Source organism: Chrysochloris asiatica, unplaced genomic scaffold (assembly GCF_000296735.1).
Source record: "Chrysochloris asiatica unplaced genomic scaffold, ChrAsi1.0 scaffold00028, whole genome shotgun sequence".
Taxonomy (NCBI): Eukaryota; Metazoa; Chordata; class Mammalia; order Afrosoricida; family Chrysochloridae; genus Chrysochloris; species Chrysochloris asiatica.
The window spans coordinates 8,571,591-8,590,465 of record NW_006408546.1 but is presented as its reverse complement, the minus strand read 5'-3'; the positions used below and the strand labels follow the sequence as shown (position 1 = coordinate 8,590,465).

Genomic DNA, 18,875 nt, shown 5'->3' with positions numbered 1-18,875 from the left:
GGACTCCTTTGAGGTACCAGGAGCTTACAGACGCCAACCTAGAGGCTGTATAAGAGTAAGACCCTGAGAGGGTAGAGAGGCAAGATGTGTGTGTTGGGCCTGCAAATGGAAAAAAGATGCAGACAGCTTGCCAGCATCACTAACTGGCCAAGGCAGGTCTGAGTCCCTCCATTTGGTCAGCGTGGTGACTCTTTGACTTGCATTCCCCCATAGGCTCACAGTCAGGTCAGACTCAGCTTAGAAGCCAGCGTGACAGCTAATGTGTTGTGACTATCTTGGAGTGCCTGTGGTCTCATCCAGCTGTGGGGCACGGGCACCTTTGGGTCCCTCAGGAGAAAAAGCACAAGGCAGATTGTAAGTGGACTGTAGAGGGAGATGTGAACTGTGTCCCTTCCAACTATAGGATTCCCTCATCTGGGCAGATGTTCCCCACACATTCACACTGGCCCGGAACCACCTGGTGAGGGGCTCTTGCCAGGAGTATCCTGGAGCCAGACCCTGGAGATACCAGCAGTGACAAGATTTAGACTCAGACACCACACTGCTTCCACTGGGCAGTACACAGGTGTTCCTGGAGACTTAAGTTCAAATCCAGACATTTCAAAAATGTGTATCTTGGGGTCATGCTGAGAATTGTGTGCAACAGTAGCAGCTATGTGGAGGCAGTGCCCAGGGCTTGGAATTTCTGTCTGCTGTGCATCCTCTTCACACCCAAGACAGCAGGCATCCCTCCGGGCCAGCTCTGCCCAACATTTCCACCCCAGCAGCTTCAGTCCACACATCCCTGCTTCTCAATACGGAGAGCCAGGAGGCCACAAAGTGAGAGCTGAAAGCCCCCAGTGGGTCTGAACACACAGTCCCCCTTTCTGCTTTTCAGTGTGCCTCCATCCTGGGGCCCCTGGACTGGTTCTGAACAAGGCTGATGGATGAAGAGTAGCAGTAAGCCCTGTGCACTCTGGGAAGTGGTTCCAAGCAGATGAAATTGGTAATGGTCCCTCACGATTCCAGGAACCAGAGGGAAGTGGCAGTGGGCACCAGGTGTGCCTGATGTTGACAGTTCACATCACCCTATGAAGCCCTACTGAACCGGAGGGAAGAGGCAGGTGGACTAAACCTTTTATGATGAATAGCCCCATGAGCTTCCTCTCCAGGGGCATTATTTAGGCCATTGGTCCACCAATTCATCCCTGTTTCTCTCCCTATCAGTGACTGCAAAAAGTGGCACCAGGCCTCCTTCCCACTGCACTGTCTGTTCAGCTGGGAGCCATCAGTTGTTGCAGGGACCACACAGAGCTCAGACCCCATGGGGCTCAGTAGGGAAGTTAACAGGGTCAGACATGCTCAGGGCACATTTGTTCCCGTTAGGACAGTCTTGTCCCAGGCCTCTCTCCCATCCTTGGCCTCTGCTGCTCCAGCAATGTCACCAAGGTCTTTAAGGACTGCTGATCAGTGCCCAGTGGTGCTCCATCCTGCTGTGTCAGGCTCTCCCAGTGAAGTGCCTAGAGACACCTCACTCCACAAGTAAGCCTCCTGTCTTGAAGGCAGTCAGGACTCTAGGCCCAGGAAGGGCAAGATGCTGTGTGCTGACAACCCGGGGACAGGCTTATGGGGGGGTGTACCCTTTGGTGGTTGGATGATGCATGGAGGGGACTGTAATCATGGCAATGAAACGAAATATGATAGGATGAATGTAAAGCTCATGTTCTCCCATGTAAACTATCACATAATTCACAATAAAAACTTAAAAAAAAAAAAAAACCACAAACATTATACAGGACGAAAGCAAAAGGTCATTAAGAAGACAAGAAAGAATAAAAAGACCAAAATGGTGTCAACAAAGACTCTGAAACTTGCTCTCCAGCGTAGAGATGCTAAAGCAAATGGAAGAAATGAGGTACGAGAGCTGAATAGAAAATTTCAAAGGGCAACTCTAGAAGACAGAGTCAAATATTATAATGAAACGTGCACAGATCTGGAGTTAGGGGAAAAAAAGATAGAAGAACACACGAACTGAAGCAAATATTGAAGCCTTGACTTGTAGTATTGAAGGATTCGATGGGCAAAATCTTGAATGGTACAGAAAGCATCAAAAGAGAATCACTGTACTAAAAAGAAATAGTCAATGTTCAACCATTTCAAAAGGTAGCGTATGATCAAGAGCCAGTGATACTGAAGGAAGAAGTTCACGGTGCCCTGAAGGCATTGGCAAAGCACAAGGCTCTGGGAATTGATGAGATACAAATTAAAATCTTTCAGCAAGCAAATTCAGCACTGGAGACACTCATCTATGCCAAGAAACTTTGAAGGCAGCTACCTAGTCAACTGATCAGAAGAGACTTATATTTTTCCCTATTCCAAAGAAAGGTGAGTCAAAGGATGGCAGAAATCATCGGACAATATCATTAATATCATATGCAAATAAATTTTGTTATAGATAATTGAAAAATGGCTGAAATAGTACATTAGCTGGGAACTGCCAGAGGTTCAAGCTGGATAAAATTGCTGACATCAACTGGGTCTTGGCTAAAAGCAGAGAATACCAGAAAGACATTTTGTTGTTGTTGTTGTTAAGTGCCATCAAGTCAGTTTTGACTCATGTTGACCCTTCATAGGGATTCCAAGGAGTAGCTGGTGAGTTTGAACCACTGACCTTGCAGTTCAAACTAACCTTTGGTTCAGTGCTTATCCTATAGCACCACACTTGTGCTTTATTGACTACGCAAAGGTTTTCAATTGTGTGGATCATGACAAGCTATGGACATTGCAGAGAATGAATATTAGGGAACACGTAATTGTGTTCATGAGGAACCTGTACATAGACAAAGAGAACCTTGGGAACACCATATGGTTTGAAGTCAGGAAAGGTGTGTGTCAGGGTTGTATTCTTTCACCATACTTACTCAGTCTGTATGCTTACTAAATATTTCAAGACGCTGGATTATATGAAGAAAAATGTGACATCAGGAGTGAAGGAAGACTCATTAACAACCTGCAATATGCAGATGATACAAACTTGCTTGCTGAAAGTAAAGGGGACTTAAAATACTTACTGATGAAGAAAGATTAAAGACCACAGCTTCCAGTATGGGTTGCACCTGATTGTAAAGAAAACAAAAATCCTTACCACTGGGCCAGTAAATCCTGAAAATGGAGAAAGATTGAAGTTGTCGAAGACTTCATTTTGACTGGATCCACCATCAACCCTCATGGAAGTAGCGGTCAAGAAATCAAATGACATATTACATTAGGCAAGTCAGTTGCAAAAGACCTCTTTAAAGCGTTTGAGAGTACAGATGTTAGTTTGAGGACTAAGGTGGGCCCTTCATAAGCCATGGTATTTTCAGTATCCTCATATGCATGTGAAAGTTGTACAGTGAATAAAGAAGACCATGGAAGAATTGATACGTTTGAGTTACGGTATTTGAGGAGAACATTAAAAGTACCATGGACTGCCGAAAGAACAAACAGATCTGTGTTGGAAGAAGTACAACCAGAGTACTCTTTAGAAGCCCGGATGACCAACCTTCATCTCTCATACTTTGGACATATTGTCAGGCAGGACAAGTCCTTGGAGAAGGACATCATGCTTAGTAAAGTGAAAAAGAGGGAGACCCCCAAGGAGACAGACTGTCACAGTGGCAGCAACAATGGGCTCAAATGTAGCAGCTGTTGTGAGTTTGGTGCAGAACCAGGCAGTGTTTCTTTCTGTTGTGCACAGGGCTGCTATGAGTCGGTGCCGACTCAACACCACCTAACAACAGCTTCTGAAATGGCTCATGTTACACCCATGCTAGAGTTCCAAGTTTTTACAATTATAATCGACTCTGTTAACAAACACAGCTGAATCATATAATCCTATCAGCATCTCTCCCCCACTTTCTCCTAACTAGACCCATCAGCAAAAAATGTTTGGTGAGAGTTACAAAGACTAGATGAGTAGAAGAGATACATAAAGAAATTCACTGCACTGCAGTGATGAATCCTCCAGCATTGTGTCCCAGCATTACAGGGATCTTGAATATGTGTTACAGGACCTAGCAGGTGAGCTTGACCTATGCCAACCACAGGTGACTTTTTATATCTAAATTATAATTTAATCCCTCATTCCCTCATTTACCCTAGCCTCATTTCAACTGCTCCATAGACTATACGGCTGCCTACTGTATTAGATAGTGTTGTTGTTAAGTGCCTTCGAGTCAGTTCCGACCCATAGTGACCCTGTATAGGGTTTCCAAAGAGCGTCTGGTGAACTTGAACCGCTGATGTTGCGGTTCAAATGACTTTGCAGTGTAGTGCATTAACCCATAGCACCACACCAGGACTCCATTAGATAGTATAGATACAGCTTATTTCCATCCATGTAGAAAGTTATATTTTAGGGCAGTGTGGCTCTGGAAGTATCATTAGAATTGGTTCTCTAGGTATCTGTGTATTGAGAAGCTCCCAGGGAACTTGTTAAAAATATACATCCCTGGGTCTACCCCCAGATCTATGGAAGTGGAGTCCAGGGAGATGCATTTTTAATGAGTTCCCAAGAAATTTAGATGCAGTCCATTAGAGAACCACAGTGGTGTGTACAATACCATCTGACTCGAATTGCTCATGAGCGACTTTTTTTTAATGGCAGGCAAATAGCACCAATATTGAGCAGGAAGAAGGTAATGCTCTGTCTAACAGTAGCCATCCTTCCAGCTAGGGCAGTGGTTCTCACCTCGGGCTAACTTATGCCTCCCCCACCCTTGAGTAGGGGACATTTGCCAGTGTCTGGAGACAGTTTCAGTTGTCAAAGTAAGAGCAAAGTGCTATTGGCATTTAGTGGATATGGATATAAGTTAGGGATGTTGCTAAATATCCTACCTGCATAGGACAGCCCCACAGCAAAGAATTATCTGGACCAAAATGTCAGTAGCATTGAAGCTGAGAAACCTTTGCTACAAGAACTTAGCATGGCTCAGTCATTTGAAAGCATAAACTTCTGAACCCAGACTTCACAACTTTCTAGCTATATATAAGGTAACAATTGTGATATAAGTACTATATCGGACTATAATGCTGAAATGAGATTATGAATTTGCAATGTTTAGCACAGGGCTTGGCACACAATGTTGTTGTTAAGTGCCATCAAGTTGGTTCCGACTCATAGCAACCCTGTATAGGATTTCCAAGTTGTCCATCTTTGAGGGAGCAGAAAGCCTCATCTTTCTCCTGCAGAGTGGCTGGTGGGCTTGAACCACCGACCTTGTGGTTCACAATCAGTGTTTATCCTACAGTGACACCACACTGCCTTGGCACTCGTTGTTGTTAGGTGCCATCAAGTCAGTGCTGACTCATAGCGACCTTATACACAGCAGAACGAAACACTGCCTGATCCTGGGCCAACCTCACTAATGTTGCTACGCTTGAGTTCATAGATGCTGCCACTTGGCCAATCCATCTTGTTGGGGGTCTTCCTCTCTTTCTCTGACCCTCCACCTTACCAAACAACTGGTCCCTCCTGACAATATGTCCCAAGTATGAAAGACGAAGTTTGGCCAAGTTGGCCTCTAAAGAGCACTCTGGCTGCACTTCTTCCAAAACGGATCTATTGGTTCTTTTGGCAGCCCTTGGCACTTTCAGAATTCTCCTCCAAAACCATTAACTCAAAAGCATCAATTCTTCTATGGTCTTCCTTTTTCACTGTCCAGCTTTTGTAATGCATATGAGGTTATTGAAAATACCATGGCTTGGGCCAGGTACACCTTAATCCTCAAGCTGACATCTTTGCTCTTCAACACTTTAAAAACGTCAGTGACTAAATATTCAGAAGTAGTTCTTCCTAGTCTTCCTCCTTCATCCTAGTCTGTCTTCACCAGGAAGTGCATCTGAAACCTGTCCACCATGGGTGACCCTGCTGGTATTTAAAATACCGGTGTCATAGTTTCAGAATCACAGCAACTGACAAGCCACCACAGTACGACAAACTGACAGACGAGTGGTGGTTGGCACTCATAGGTACTTATTAATTGAAAAGACTTCACAGAGAAGGCAACTATTGTTTAGGTCCTGAACCAAAGAATATTTTTTTTAAAGATGGGAAGTCTAGAGTTGAGGAGGTGATATCATTTCTTGAAGGAAGGAACAACATTAGCAATGGAAAGAAGTGTAGGACATGTTTGAAGAAGAGGGAAATTGGTTGACAAATCTCATGTATGGGTGGGGGTTTGTTGTTGTTAAGTGCCATCAAGTCGGTTCCCACCCATAGCGACCCTGTATAGGGTTTCCGAGGAGCAGCTGGTGAGCTTGAACCGCCGACCTTGCAATTCAATTGGCTTTGCAGTTTGGCGCAGTAATCCTCAGCACCACACCAGGACTCCAGGTGGGAGTTAAGGGTGGGGAGAAACTGGAATCAACTCAGTGGAAGCCGGAGTGAGAAATCTGTGGACACTGTGTGTCAGCACCAGAGTGTGACATGATTGTCACCAGAGCTGACTTTAGGAAGCCACTGTGCTGAAAGGGGCCGGTAAGCTCAGAAGAAACGCCTGGGGGAAGTCCTGACCAGGAGACCACAGAGAGGCTGCACCCAGACCAGCCATACATAAGTAGACTGGGGCTTTGGGCCAGCTTGGGCCTGTAGAACCCTGGAACCACTGCTTGGCAGAGAGCAGTAGGCCGGGAATTTGTGGCAACAGGTTTTGCCAAGATGACTAGGAAGTAAATAAGTAGGTGTGCTTGACTGGAGTAGTAAAGACAAAGGATGCAATGGCAGAGAAGGTAATTGTTTCCTAGCTAGCTACATCTTCATTTATTTTTGTCATGTTACAAAAACTGTGTACATACACATGCATACAGAAAATAAGATAGGTATTTGTGAACACATACACACATAAGAAAATTGGGGCACAGGGAAAATAAAGGTCAAAGATAAAGTCATAATCAAAATGTATGTCACGACTAAGGGTTTGTCACAGGTAGCCAAAAAGGTGGCTCTGAGTTTCCTAAGAGAGAAAATAAGATCTCATGAGAAATGTGGCATTTCATAGGACTTAAAGCTTGGAGTCCTGGCCTGGTGCTGTGGATTAATGCTCTGGACTGCAAAGTCAATTTGAACCGCTAGGTTGGTGATTCAAGCTCACCAGCCACTCCTCAGAAACCCTATACAGGGTTGCTATGGTTCGGAACCGACTTGACAGCACTTAATAACAACAACAGAGTTTCTGAAATAACCTCTCCCGTAGTCCTCATATTGTTATTGTTAGATGCCATCAGTGGCCTTCCGTTATTGTTGTTAAGTGCCATGGAGTCAGTTCCGACTCACAATGACCCCGTATAGGGTTTGTAAGGAGCAGCTGTTGAACCAACATTGTGGTCCAATGTTTTATCCTGGACCACAGCACTATACCTTACAAAGGCCATAGGATATCAGCAACTAGCCCAAGAGGGGGGCTTCTTATTCCACCCCCACTCTACCTACCTGACACAGTCCTATAGCAGACACCAAAATCCAATCCAGGAAGGGCGAGACTGGAGATGCCACAGGGCCTGTTCCTCAGCTGTAAACAGGTCTGGTTGGCTGGAAGACTGAAGCCTCAGATCATTAATTTTTCAGATCAGAGTGGTGGAAGCAGAGGGCAGAGGGCAAAATGCCTGTGAATTTTGAACCTGGTCTTCTGATGTGTCCTGATAGGTGCTTCTCCAGCCCATTCCCCACCAAAGCACCAATGGAAAGGGCTGGATTATGGGCCGTGGATGCTGCTTCTCACAGCAGCCACACCCAGGATAAGCGTCTCTCTGACAGGACTTAACAGATACTGCACGTGCTGCTGACTACAACAGGCTCCACTTGCGTTGAGTTGACCCTGTGGGTGACAGTGCTCCATAGGGTTTCCAGTGACTGAATTTTTAGAAGTAGATCACCAGACCTTTCTTCCAAGTGACCTCTAGGTAGACTTGACCTGCCAACCTTATGTTTAGCAGCTGAGTGTACACATGAGGGGGCTTCCGAAGTTTGTAGGTAAAGTCCACTATCTTTTCATTCTACTTTGCCATGAACTTTCTGAAGCTCTCTCATTTTCCTAGGCTTTGAACTGGGAGGATTCTGGGTATCACCAGACTTCCTGCCTTCTGCACATCCTTTCCCACTCCAGGCACTTTGGAGTGGGGCTGAGAGGTGGCAAGCTGAGGCTGGGGCTGGGAGGTTTCTGAGAAAGGGACTCTGGTCTGTGGACAAGCCGCAGTCCCACAGCCCAGGAGACTTTTGCTTTCGGCTAGAGGGAGAACTGGAACTGGTGACTCGGAATCCTTCTTCCTATGACTAAGCAGTGGCTACCAGGGGCTGTGCACTGGTCACTGGCCGAGCAGGGTGGCATCTTCTCCATGACAGTGGTCTTCCTTAGCACAGCTTCCCACAGTGATCGACATCAAGCTGGACAAGCCCCAGGAGCCCCCGGCCAGCGAGGGTGGATGCTCCTGCTAATACAGAGCCCGACCGGCTGGCTTCCTTTGAAACTACTCGCTTGTTGTGTCGCTTCCTATTGGTTAGCTTCCTAAAGGGGTGGGAAATGAGTTTATCAAGGTGGGAGGATTTTTCTTTTCTCTCTGTCTCTAGGAGTAGGGTGGGGTGGGAGGGAGGCTGGGCGTCAGGGATGATGTCACTCTTAACAGCTGTTACTTAAACAACTATTTTTTGGTTTGGTTGTAATATATTGTACTTTATTAAGATTGCCAAAAACTGTTAAAATTAAAAAAAGAAAAAAAATTTAAATCATGTGTATACAACTTTTTGCCAGATAAAAATGTAGTCATTTTTATTTGAAAGATGTGCTTTTTGGTTTTGTATATTTGTAAACTTATAGAGAACCCTGTCCACACACCTCCTCCTTCCTGTTCTCTGAGCTGCTCATTGCCTCTGCCTTCCTCCCACCCCCAGTCCAATTCAGTGAAACCATTAACTGGGCAACATAATTAGGCTCCAATCCTAGGCCAGGTCAGGTAGCCCAGACCAACCAGGGCCACATGGTTGAAATCAGCCAGGCCCCCACATAATTAAAATCAAGCATTGGTTAAACAAAACAGCCTCTGAGGCGGCAGCTCTGACACCCTCCTCATACTGTGGCCAGAGTGGGATGTCACCAAGGGCCCCCAGTTGAAAATAAGACCTGTGTACTGCAAAGGAAGCCAGCAGTTCCTTCAACCTCACCTTTCCTTCCCCTGAAAAGCCTTGGAGGGAGTGGAAGACACTTGCTAGAGGCAACTTGGTCTTCTCTGGCCACCCATTGATTGCAGAGCAAGGGGTTTTGGAAGGATGGGGTGCTGTTGGCAAATGTAACTCTGGCGAAAGTGAGGCTTGTAAACTCGGAATGAAGTGTGGTTTCTGAAGGTGCTTTAGCTGTAGGCACACTTACTGAGGTGACTCTAAGGGAAAGGCAGAAACCACCTCATTGTGATGCTGGCTGGTGTGCCACCCTGAAGACCTCCTCTTGAACTGGGTGTCAGGCAGGCCAGAACCTGAGGGATCAGTCTGTCTGTGGTTGGGGAATGGAAGGGTCGTCTGCAGAACCACCTCCTTGAAAACACCATTCTTGATCCTCAGTGGCTTACATTGCTGAGTACTGTTCTAGAAAAGCCAATTTCTTCATCCCACTGGCACAGAACGGTTGGAATCCTTGTGCTTCTCTCTTTGTGGACAGCACTGTGGTTGCCTGAGGGAGTGTGAGGTGTGTGGTTTGCAGGGGCCCGAGTCCCACCCCTAGACAGTCATCCCAGCCATTTTTGACTCGTTCCTGAAAAGGGCCTAGCCTTGAGGACCTATAAAATCTCAGAAAATAGTACTTCTCAATAGGTGCATGTTAATCACATGGCCAGCATTCCAAACAGACCCTGACTCTGCCCCAAGCCAGATCCTGGGTAGTAAGTCTGGCCCAACCGATAAACCCTGCTCTCCAAGCTGGCCTTGGCTCTTCCAGGCTGCTGCGGATGGGCACGTCATTGAAGGGCTGACTGACCATATCCAATGTAGTGGTGGTGAATGCCTCCACAAGGCAGGCCTCCAACAAGGTTGTTGGAACAAATTTTGGAACTTCTCAGAAAAATACAAAATGGTAACCAGTTAAATCCAGCAGAACCTGGTTCGACTCACTGTTTGTCCAGGGGCCATCTGTGGGCATCAGCCTAGGAGACTGAACGTCACAGCTGATATTTAGAGAGGAGTTTATCTTCAGATCAAGAGAGGAAGAAGGATTCCCACTGAGCTCTTCTTCCAGAAGGCAGAGGCCAATATATGAACATTATTCTAATGTCGTGTTTAGTTTTTATAAGTGTGTACATAATTATATATAGATAGACCTGTGCATATACCTTCCACAAACACATTCTCACATGGAGGTCTATGTGTTCACTGTATATTTTTGTTTTTTCCTGCTCTCAAGTTGGAACTTGTATTGTGATAACAGTTTTGGAAATTCAAAAGTACTGCAACGTGTTGAAATAAGGAATACTTAACTATTGTCAAATATCTTGTGATTGTCTTGCCATCAATAAAATAATGCATAGATGTGTTCAACTAGAGGCAAAGTTTGCCCATGGGAATATCTCCACCATCTCTTTCCTCTCTGTATGTACTTATATGCACAAGTGTGCATGCCTGTGTGGGCCAGTAGCCCCCCCATCACGGGCACACCCCAAGTGGTGCTTGTGGGAAGAGTGCTTACTTATTACCTCACAAGGTTTTATAGGATCTGTTACAGCGTGTAGCCTTGTTGGCAGTTGGTGCCATCACTGGTGGACTCTGGGACAGCCCTATTCCCCATTCATAGGGTGTCAGTGAATAAATGTATGGTTGATATTTATTTTCTTGGCACTAAAGAGTAGCTTTTAATAAACCATTCCTGAAAAACAAAGTCGGAACTCGGTCCCCTTCTCGTGTGCACACAAGGTGCCATAGACTGGTTTTCCATCTGGCCCTAGAGAAGCAGTAAGAGACATGGTAGATCCATTTGGTGAGGTATGCTGTGTGTAGTGAGCCCGCCCTTCCCTAGTGTGCACACCACATCCTCTCTCTGGCTCCCAGACTCTCCCCAGCACAATGAGCCTCCGAAGCTAAGGGCGGTTGTCTGCCCGTCTTCAATTCCAGGCTGTTACTCATAAGGATTGATTCCCATCCCTCATTTCCTGGTTGTTTTAGGACAGCCAGACCTCTTTCACAGAAGTGCATTTGGTTCGTCTCTATTCTTGAGCAGACAGCATCACTGACCTTTTGCTTGTAGGTAGAATCTTGGCTCCGAGTTACGGTTCAGTAATTATCATAGTGTCTTGAAGATGTCATGAAATTGCCTCAGCACCCCCAGTAGGAGTACTGTATCTTTGCTAAATCCAGATGGACAAGAAAAGGGCAAAGTGGATGATGATTCCTTTTAGGACATGATCTCAAATCAGTACTTCATCAGTCCCTTTCGCTGAACCAGGAAATGGGAAGGGTCACCTCCTTTGGGCTCATGATTTTCTTTGGGGACCTGAGATGTCAGTAAAGCTCCTGTTCCCCAAGCATTAAAAAAAAAAAAAAAATTGAAATATGATAAAAGCACACACGTCCAGATGTAGAGAAGTCCACATCTTGAGGCTGGCCCTGCCATTGCATAACCCATCAGCCCATTTGACCAGCAGCAGTTTCTCTTGGTCAGGTCTACCTGCTGCACCGTTCTCAGGTCTGAGGGGCAGTGGTTACATCTCTTCAAGAGTCTCAGGGGACAGCCCTGCTGGCTTCACTGTCAGCAGCTGAAACAGCCTCATTCCTTCATGAGACAGGTGAGCTGTCAGGGTATGAGAACAGGTAGTCGAGGACTGAAAGACATGTCTCTTAGCCCTATGAGGGGCAGCTGTGCACTTCAACCAAGGTAGAGTTGTATGTTCACTAGTTTCTAAACTACCTCTTTGCAAAGTAGTAAGGCATTCTTACCTTAAGACAGCAGTGTGAGGTGGTCTTGTTTCACAGGCAGGAAAACCAAGACAGACAAGGATGACTTGCTCATGATCACCCAGCAGGTTAGAAGTGACCAGAACCAAAGTGTTCACCTTCCGTTGCTGACCTATCTGTGCACAAGTGTGACTATTTTTTCACATGAAGGACTGTGGCACAAGGATGTGTTCCCCAGGTCAGCTCTACTCTGTGGTTAGGACGTCTGATTCTTTGCAGCATATCTGCAAAACTGGGAGAAAATCCAGGTGAATTTTGAGTTTCTCCACCTCAAATATGGGCCAGTCCACAAGTCCAATAATAAAAAAGTCTTTTGGCCACCCACACAGGCCAGGGCACCCTTTCAGTTTTTATGTGAAATAAACTATTTAGTTACTCCAAAATCTTGAGGTTTCAACGTGTAAACTTCCAGGACTCCAGACCCCTATCTGGCTGACACTCCCAGCAAGTTGTGGTTTATCTGAAAACTTTGCATGGAGGTTTGGCTGGTTCCTTCAGGAGGTGAGAAGCCTCCATAGCTAGCACCAAAAGCCAGCCTGCAGATATCTCATGGTGTCAACTTCTCCCCCCATGTGCCCCTCACCACCCCTATAGAGTGACTGGCTGTGAGGAGCACAGAGGGTGGCATTTCCATCTCTTACCGGCTCAGAAGGCAGTAGCGGCCATATTGACTTTACATAAAATTGTGTAAAATGTGGAAAAGCCTCAGCATGTTGGTCAAATAATAAACTGTCCTAATTCTCAACACAAAGCCTCTTGTCTAATGTTTCTAAATGGTGTGGTCATAAAAGTGGGATTCTGTTAAGATTTCCTCCAGTGCAAGCTCTCTGAATACCCGTTTCTGTCTAGGAGGTATGTTTACCTCCCATAGCACTTTGCTTCTTCCTCATCTCACCTGGTCTTGTCACTGACTCAGAAGGGGGAAAGGTAGGACAGAAGGAGATTGAATGTCCACTCGTTTCCATTCCTCGGTCTCCATTCTGCCTAAAGAATGGACAGAGACCTCAGACAGAACTGAGACTCAGGTGTGTAATATTTTCCTCATTCTCACACTCCAGCTACCATGGTTGGTCACTGTGCAGGGGCTGGGTCTCTCTTCCTTTGGTGACTTCCCACAAGCCATTTAAAGGCATAGATTTAAGGTGAACCATAATCACCTTTTATAGTTCTGGTGTGGTAAGGTCAGCAATTCAAATCCACCAGCCACAGCCACTCTTTGGAAACCCTATACAGGGTTATGAGGCATTGGAACCAATTCAGTGGCACTTAACAACTTGGTCCCAAACTGCTACATACCACCCCAATCTGACCCATACCAACCAGGAAACATTCCAGGAGCCCCTGAAGGCCTCAGTCATTTCCAGACTAGAAGATGCCCTGAAGGCCAGGGTAGTTTTGGGATCAATCCAAAGAGGGCAGAGGCTAAGTTGAATGGACAGCTTTGCCTTGACCTGAGACTGCTTGCTACATGAGAAACGTACCCTCTTGGACCAATGGAGTAGGCAGGCCAAGTTCACCAGGTCTCATGATTCAAGCGCAATTTCACAAAATACTCTCATCTCACTTCAGGGAAGCCATCTCTGAGTGCCAGGGAGTGAATCCTCTCACTGTGCAGCATCTTCCTTGCCAGAGTAAGGAAGCTCTGGCGTGGTACAACAACTCTGGCGTGGTACAACAAAATGGTGCAGACTGCATGGGCAGCCCTGCTGGGAGTCACCCAGTTGTGAGTGTGAAGAACCTGGGGTTGTGATAAATCCTAGCTAATCTGGATGGCATCCAGGGATGCCACTCAGAGGGGTTCTCATCACTACAACAACTGTGCTTTGCTGCTTAAAGGCCAAGAGTAGAAAAAGGAACTTTGGTAATCGTATGCTAAAAAAAGCAACTTTTATAAAAGCAGCAGCAGCAGCAGCATATTCTAGCTGAAACAAAATGATCTCAAGTAACCAGAAGACGAAGTGCTTCACACATACTGGGGCCACAGAGGACACTGGGATCCCAGGAGGTACTGGTACAGGGGCCTTGCCAGCTAGCAGGCCCCTGGAGGAGCTGTATGGCTGGCACAGTAGAATAAGAGGTAACCATGGAGGTCAACCAGTGCAGCCACAGTGGGGTTCACACAGACAAGGAGATGGGAGAAAAGAAGGGGCTACAAGGAAAAGGCACATTTTAAGCCTCACACGACCATGTCTCTAAAGGAAGGAATCATGCTCTTATTCGCAGGGACTGGTGCAGTGTCTTACCCATTTACTTAAGTGCCCAGCTTACTCATTTACTGAACACATGGAATGCATACCAGGGTCTTCTGTTGAAAGGTTACTGGAATTACTTTCCTGAGCAAAAGAAGCCAGGTGTAATAATCACCTTACTTTAAATATCTGAAGGGCTGAAAGAGAAGTAGTAAGCAGCTTAATTGCTAATATCATTCAGGTGATATGAGAATAGGCCAATTGAAGCTTTGGTAATTCTGCATTTAACTCAAAAAAAGAAAATGAAAACATCTGAAATTATCTCATGTAAACAGCATGACCAAGTGTTGCACGCTGGAACCTGCAGGGGTCACATAAGGGCCACACAAAGAAAAGCTGCAGACCCCAGACCAAAGCAGCTGTTCTTGATCAGGAATTAGGACGCCTGCAAGCTACCAAGCTCCTGACAGCAGAGAGGTTGCCAAGGCCCCGGCGCCTCTAAAAAGGTGCTTGAAAGAAGAACCAGAAAAAAAGAACGGTGTGGCCAGTTCAGGAGTCTTCTATGTCTACAGATTCCATCGGAAGGTTCCATTACCAAGCGTGCCCCTGGCCCTCCACAAATGGCATCTCACCACAGCCTCAGGGAACAGGGTCATTTGTATATGTGACTGGTGTTCTGAGAGGTCCTGAGTGGCTCAAACACTGCTAGGTGTGTTTCAGACACAAGGGTCTTGGCCACATCTAGTCTACCTGCCCTCATAACCTGATGACACTCTTAGTACCTGACTTCCATCTCCAGAAGAAATGCAACTTCTTTACACACATGGCTACAGGGCCACAGAGAGATCACATCAGAGCACAGAACACATGTGACCATGTATTTGCATCCTTTCAAAACCCCTTCCCAGCCTCTGAAGGACTAATCATCCTAGCCCAAACCCTCAAGAATGGGACGGCTGTATGGTGCAGAAGTAGGATGCAGGATGATAGTCCTAGGAGGGACTCTCTAAGCTGCTTGCTTACTTCACCATAAGAAAAACAGGACTTCAAAGATTTGTTAAGTGTCGTCGAGTCTGTACCGACTCATAGCAACCCTATATAGGGTTTCCAAGGAGCAGCTGGTGGGTTTGAATTGAGGGACACGTAAAAACTCAAGACACAACTGACACTCCACACCAGAACTGCTGTGGAGTCAGAATGTCTAAGGGTCCAGTCCTCAAATCAGCTTGTTTAGCAAGTAATTCTCATGCATATTAACATTCGAGAATCACTTGATCGCATATATAGCTCTCCTTGTGGACAGGTTTATGCCTTGAATACAATCCAGTCGTACTCTCCCCTCCTTTAATCACTTTTTGGCATATTGCTTCCACCGAAGTAGACTCCCACCAAAAAAAGGAGACTGAAAAACATGTTCTTAACAGAGGTATCGAGCCTCTGCCTTCATTCAGTTCACAATGAGCATCTACTCTGATTACGTCAACATGTCACATTCATCACATTCCTTTCTGATTTCCACATTATTTTTCTCAACTACTTCCTTAAGCTATCACTTCACTACTAGGGAAACGGGCAACGATTCCATAATAAGAGCACCGGTAGGAATGAGTCTTTCAAAGGTCATTTTAAAGACTTCTTTATACAGGTGGCATTTTTTCCACACACCAGCAGCACAGCAAATGCCCAGTAGATGGGGCCCTGGAATACCTCTGCCAGGACTACCAATGGATCCTAGCCTGTGTGAAGCTAAATAGCCAGCTGACGCTGGAGTGGGGTGCACAGGCGAGGGGAGCCACATTCCAACTATGCTGTGAACAGCCCCATGCTTTAACTTGGCTCTCCCCATTCCTCGAGCTCCCATAGCACCTCTCACCACCTCCCCTTCCATGCTGGGCACTCACGTGCTCCCCCCTGCACTCCCAGCCTAGCTCCTTCCTAGCTGCAGGTGAGTGCTGAGAAGCCGGGATGGGAGAGGTAGCCCCCATGGACACTGCAGTCTTTAGGACCTAACATATTTGTACTCACTTGTATTTAATTGCTTTAAATCAGACAGGTTGTTTTATTTAGCAAGAAAAAATATTTATTTATAAAAGCCACATACTTAAGAAGGCAGCAAAGAACGTCACTTTAAAAAGGCAGACTCTACCCCCACCCCCCAATCAATGACTATGCATTCCAAAAATCTGCAGAAATTGTGTTTTTCATTTCATATTCTGTAGTATTTTAGTTAAGGGAACAAAATCAGAGCTGATCAAACAATGAGCGAAGATAGCCCAGGAGCCTTCAGCCGTCCAGTGGAACATGACCATTTCTAAATCTCCCTTGTATTCCCCAGTTACAGGAAACCACAGAACACAGTAGACTCTTGGCATCTGGGATTTAGCACTGACAGTTCTAACTCTAAGGGTTTATGAACATATGCTTCTGAAACACAAGTGCTACAAAGCTCCACTGTAGACTCATCACTGAGCTACTGAAGGACAGAGCCCACCGCCTGGCTTTCACATCTCCACTCTCTTGCTATTTCCTACCTGCCATAAATGTGGGAACAATTATATTGCAGGGGAACCTAAAAATGTGAGAGTTCACAGAGGGCTTGGGAATGTATTGCCCAAGAAAGCCAGGGGCAACTGGTTCCATAAATAGGCAGATTTATTTTCAGGAAGAAAGGACCAAAGCACAGAAGCAAAGGATAAGAAAACTTTTCAGATTAATATATGTTCATGATAATATCCTCTTCTGTGGAGTCAGCCAGTTAAGTCACTAAGGCCTTGGCCTTACCTTATACCCTCTACCAAACCCAGCTAAAAGGGATGCTTAACAGAAGATACACGAGTGAAATAAAAATGACCACACTTTGAAAGGGGGCAATAAAGAAGACAGAACTTTAAAATAACAAAAAAGTCCCAAGCTAGCTTCAAGTCATTTGTTTCTAGAGCAAGGAACTGTTTCTGACCATATTTTGTACCCTTCCTTTATCAACTCCAAGAAAGGTCCTTTCCCAAACAGGTCAGTCACACCCCACACAAATGCACATCTGCTCAGGCGATTCTAGCCAGCCATTTCTCCACATCCTGGATGTCAGCAGGGTCGCTGTCCCCTTTTCCACCCTTTGCACTACACTCCAGGAACTCCACTCTGAGGGGCAACTGGGAGAATTCAAATTCCTTGCCTTTCTTTCCCAGCTGGGCGGGGGCGGTGCTGGAAGTGTCCAGTGTGCTGGGGGCAGCAGAACGGGTGACGCGCAGGGTGTTGCTGTGAGGCAAAAGGAAAATGAGTCAGGAAGCAAAATGGGTTTCATTTTTATGTCACAATAAAAGGCTTGTAAGAAATCATTTTAGTTTCCAAATATTCAGCACTAAATACTTAATCATAAAACCATCAATTACACTATTAAGACTGTCTAATAATAATCCTTGGAATTTGTGTATCCCTCTTGGACAGACAGGGGATATGGGCTCCAACCTTACACAGCTAAGTGAAGGGCAGTAGTGACCAGGCCAACATCATCCGAATAGGGCCATTTTGAAATATAATTTTAAATAAAGAATGTGCTACAGTATGTTATAAAAACTTGGTTTCTGGAAATAAGTGTGGGTAGATAGGGTACTTATTTTTATCCCGTTTTTTTGGATATAGAGCTTAGAAATCCATAAATTCTAGATTCTCATGTCTAATTGGGACAAAATTATGTTCTCCAGTTCTTTAACCACTAAGACGGTCCCTTACTGCCACCTGCTGGCTATAATAGAGACGTCTGTTGTGTGCCGCTGAGTGGATTCGGAATCACAGCGAAACAAATAGGCAATGTGGACTGCACCACAGGGTTCCCAATGCTTATGGAAGCAGATGACTACATCTTTTCCCAAAGTGACTGATGGGTTTGAACTGCTGACTTTTTGGTTCACAGCAGAGTGCTTAAACCACTGTGCCATCATGGCTTCTTAAAGATGTATGTTGTTAAGTGCCGTTGACTCAGTTCTGACTCATAGCGACCCTGTATAGGATTTCCAAGAAACGGCTGGTGGGTTTGAACTGCTGACCTTGCAGTTCAAACTGACCTTGTGCCCCAGGGTGTTATCCGTCAGTGCTACATTATTTTGTAATGCCGCATCAGGATGTAAAAGCAACACATAAATTTTACATACCTATCTGCTGGCAGTTCAAGCTCACCAGCAGCTCCATGGAAACCCTAAACAGGGTTGCTATGGGTTGGAATTGACTCAACGGCACTCAACAACAACAAATCTGCTTTTTACAAAAGAAAGTATTTCTTAATTCTGTAACATCACTTGAAATGTAGTGGAGAACCCACCAGCAAAATTATATAATGACTTGGTTTAGAGACACACACACAGTAAAAGTATTATAAACAGCACATAATTAATGCAAAATTCAGGATATTACTTATCTTGAAGGAAAAATGGAAAAGCTTTTGGGAGAAACACAGGGCCTTCTAAGCAAGCTGGTGGGCACCTGAATATTCATTCTGTGTTCTTTCTGCATTTATCACATTTACTTTTTCATATGTAAAACATTATACAATAAAAAGTTTTTACAAAAGGAAAATTAAATATATTTAAGCTTCTGCTACAAAGTCACGTACATAGAGTGAACCTTGCTATTCAGAAGATTATACACTGCTTCAAACTGACAGGGTAAATCCGCACAAAAAATGGATTAAACTAACAAGTTAATCTTTCTAGCTTTTCAACATTTTACTTCACTTCCTAGTCTCT

At 45.3% G+C, this 18,875-nt stretch overlaps 2 protein-coding genes across 3 annotated transcripts in view; one reads left to right on the top strand and one right to left on the bottom strand.

Moving 5' to 3' along the window:
- The window catches only part of RAB6B (RAB6B, member RAS oncogene family), a 92,635-nt gene extending 83,917 nt beyond the window's left edge, over window positions 1-8,718 (top strand). The window contains exon 8 of one of the 2 annotated variants that reach the window (XM_006840034.1): window positions 8,388-8,718. In XM_006840034.1, coding sequence (XP_006840098.1) covers window positions 8,388-8,452 — 65 coding nt within the window. In that variant the 3' untranslated portion in view covers window positions 8,453-8,718. The remainder of the gene's footprint in view (window positions 1-8,387) is intronic. The other variant, XM_006840036.1, reaches the window with a different exon arrangement.
- An 8,459-nt stretch (window positions 8,719-17,177) lies between these two features.
- LOC102832831 (serotransferrin-like) overlaps window positions 17,178-18,875 on the bottom strand; it is a 68,715-nt gene continuing 67,017 nt past the window's right edge. Inside the window, 1 exon segment of the mRNA XM_006840033.1 lies at window positions 17,178-17,391. Within this exon segment, the coding sequence (XP_006840096.1) occupies window positions 17,178-17,391 (214 nt within the window).